Source organism: Lepidothrix coronata, unplaced genomic scaffold (assembly GCF_001604755.1).
Source record: "Lepidothrix coronata isolate B3197 unplaced genomic scaffold, Lepidothrix_coronata-1.0 Scaffold81, whole genome shotgun sequence".
In the NCBI taxonomy this organism is placed as follows: Eukaryota; Metazoa; Chordata; class Aves; order Passeriformes; family Pipridae; genus Lepidothrix; species Lepidothrix coronata.
In genome coordinates this window covers 702179-703636 of record NW_016690261.1, presented here as the reverse complement: position 1 = coordinate 703636, position 1458 = coordinate 702179, and the positions used below count along the sequence as shown (strand labels likewise).

The window sequence follows — 1458 nt, the reverse complement described above, 5'->3', positions numbered from 1 at the left end:
TTATGGAAAGCGTCATATGTTCTAAATTTCTTAAACTGTGATGATACAGACCATAGCAGGTATGAACACCATCATAAAACTCAAATGCTTTCATCTTCCAAACCACCAGTTATGATCAAAGATCTAATATCTGGGCAATGGTCAGGACCAGTAGATCTCATAACATGGGGAAGGGGATATGCCTGTGTATCCAAGGGTACCAAATTACAATGGGTCCCTTCTAGATGTGTCAGGCCTTATATCAGCCCTCTGCCACAACAGGAACAACCACCAGAAGAAATAAGTGAAGGATTTGGATTAGAAGAAACATGACCAACAATAGTAAACACATCACACAGTGAAAAACATAATATAAGAAAAAAAAGGGGGGGGGAAAGAGATATGTAAAGATTTAACATATAAATTTCAATAGAAATTATTTCTTAATGTGCAAGATACAAAATGCCCTATACGCATTTCTAATATGTTCAGTGTTTTTGAAATAGATCTTAGATTTTGTTGCCAGCTCTGAAAGTGGTATGATGTTTAGTGCATTATCTGATAACAGTGGGAGACTAGTGTTGAAAACGAAACTATGTAAATTCAAAATCAGGCTAAATAAATAACGTTTTTCACAGAGAGCAAATTATCTGATAAATTATCATGTATCAAGAAATAAATTTAAAAAATCCAGTAAAACAAACTACAAAATATGGAACAATACTGATATCACCTTGAAAGAAAGATGATAGAAAAGTCCCTTTTTTGGTCTTGTCAAATTAGATATTAATTGTGGTTCCTTGCAGAGCAGGATGGGCAACTAATGTTTTAATGATTTAAGCCACTGCAGAGGTGAAAAACAGGAAACAAATGAATCAAAATCTACAGGAACATGTACTATATCATCACCCAGGGGGTGATGATCCTTGGGGTTGAGCCAATGAGCACTCCTGCAAAATATAAACATATCACCCAGACCGGAAAAGAAGGGAGTAGTTGTAGCCATTGTTGAAAAAGGAGCCATGTTCTAAGCCACGAGGAAGGGGCCCGGAGCCCCACTGGGGGCTGGGCCTCTCCCCAGCCCCCAGCTGGGGGGCTACAGGGACTTGGAACAGTGTTAGACTGGGCTAAGTGTCTGTAGCTGAGAAGCTGGGAGTTTTTTTTTTCTCTACTGTGAGTAGCAGACGGAGCAGCGGCAGAAACAGTAATGACCAGAGAAACAGTGGCAGAGAGCCCCTCCCCCGCTGCTGCTGCTGCCAAGCTAGCAGTTTTGAGACAGAGTATGGGAGCTCTAGGGGCCCCTGGTGGTCTAGTGGTTAAGGTGCAGCACTTTCACCGCTGCGACCCGGGGTTCGATTCCCAGCCCCCCGGGCAGATGGAGCTCGTCAGCCCTGTAAGGCAATCCATCTAAGAGAAGGTCACTCTAAACAAACCTACGTTCTGAGACCCTCACTGCCACTGTCCAAGCTTGCTCGGCCC

General features: G+C 42.7%; 1 protein-coding gene across 1 annotated transcript in view; it reads left to right on the top strand.

Moving 5' to 3' along the window:
* The window catches only part of LOC108499950 (endogenous retrovirus group K member 25 Pol protein-like), a 3047-nt gene extending 2681 nt beyond the window's left edge, over positions 1–366 (top strand). The window contains exon 2 of the mRNA XM_017820313.1: positions 60–366. Within this exon, the coding sequence (XP_017675802.1) occupies positions 60–312 (253 nt within the window). The 3' untranslated portion in view covers positions 313–366. The remainder of the gene's footprint in view (positions 1–59) is intronic.
* The last annotated feature ends 1092 nt before the right edge of the window (positions 367–1458 follow it).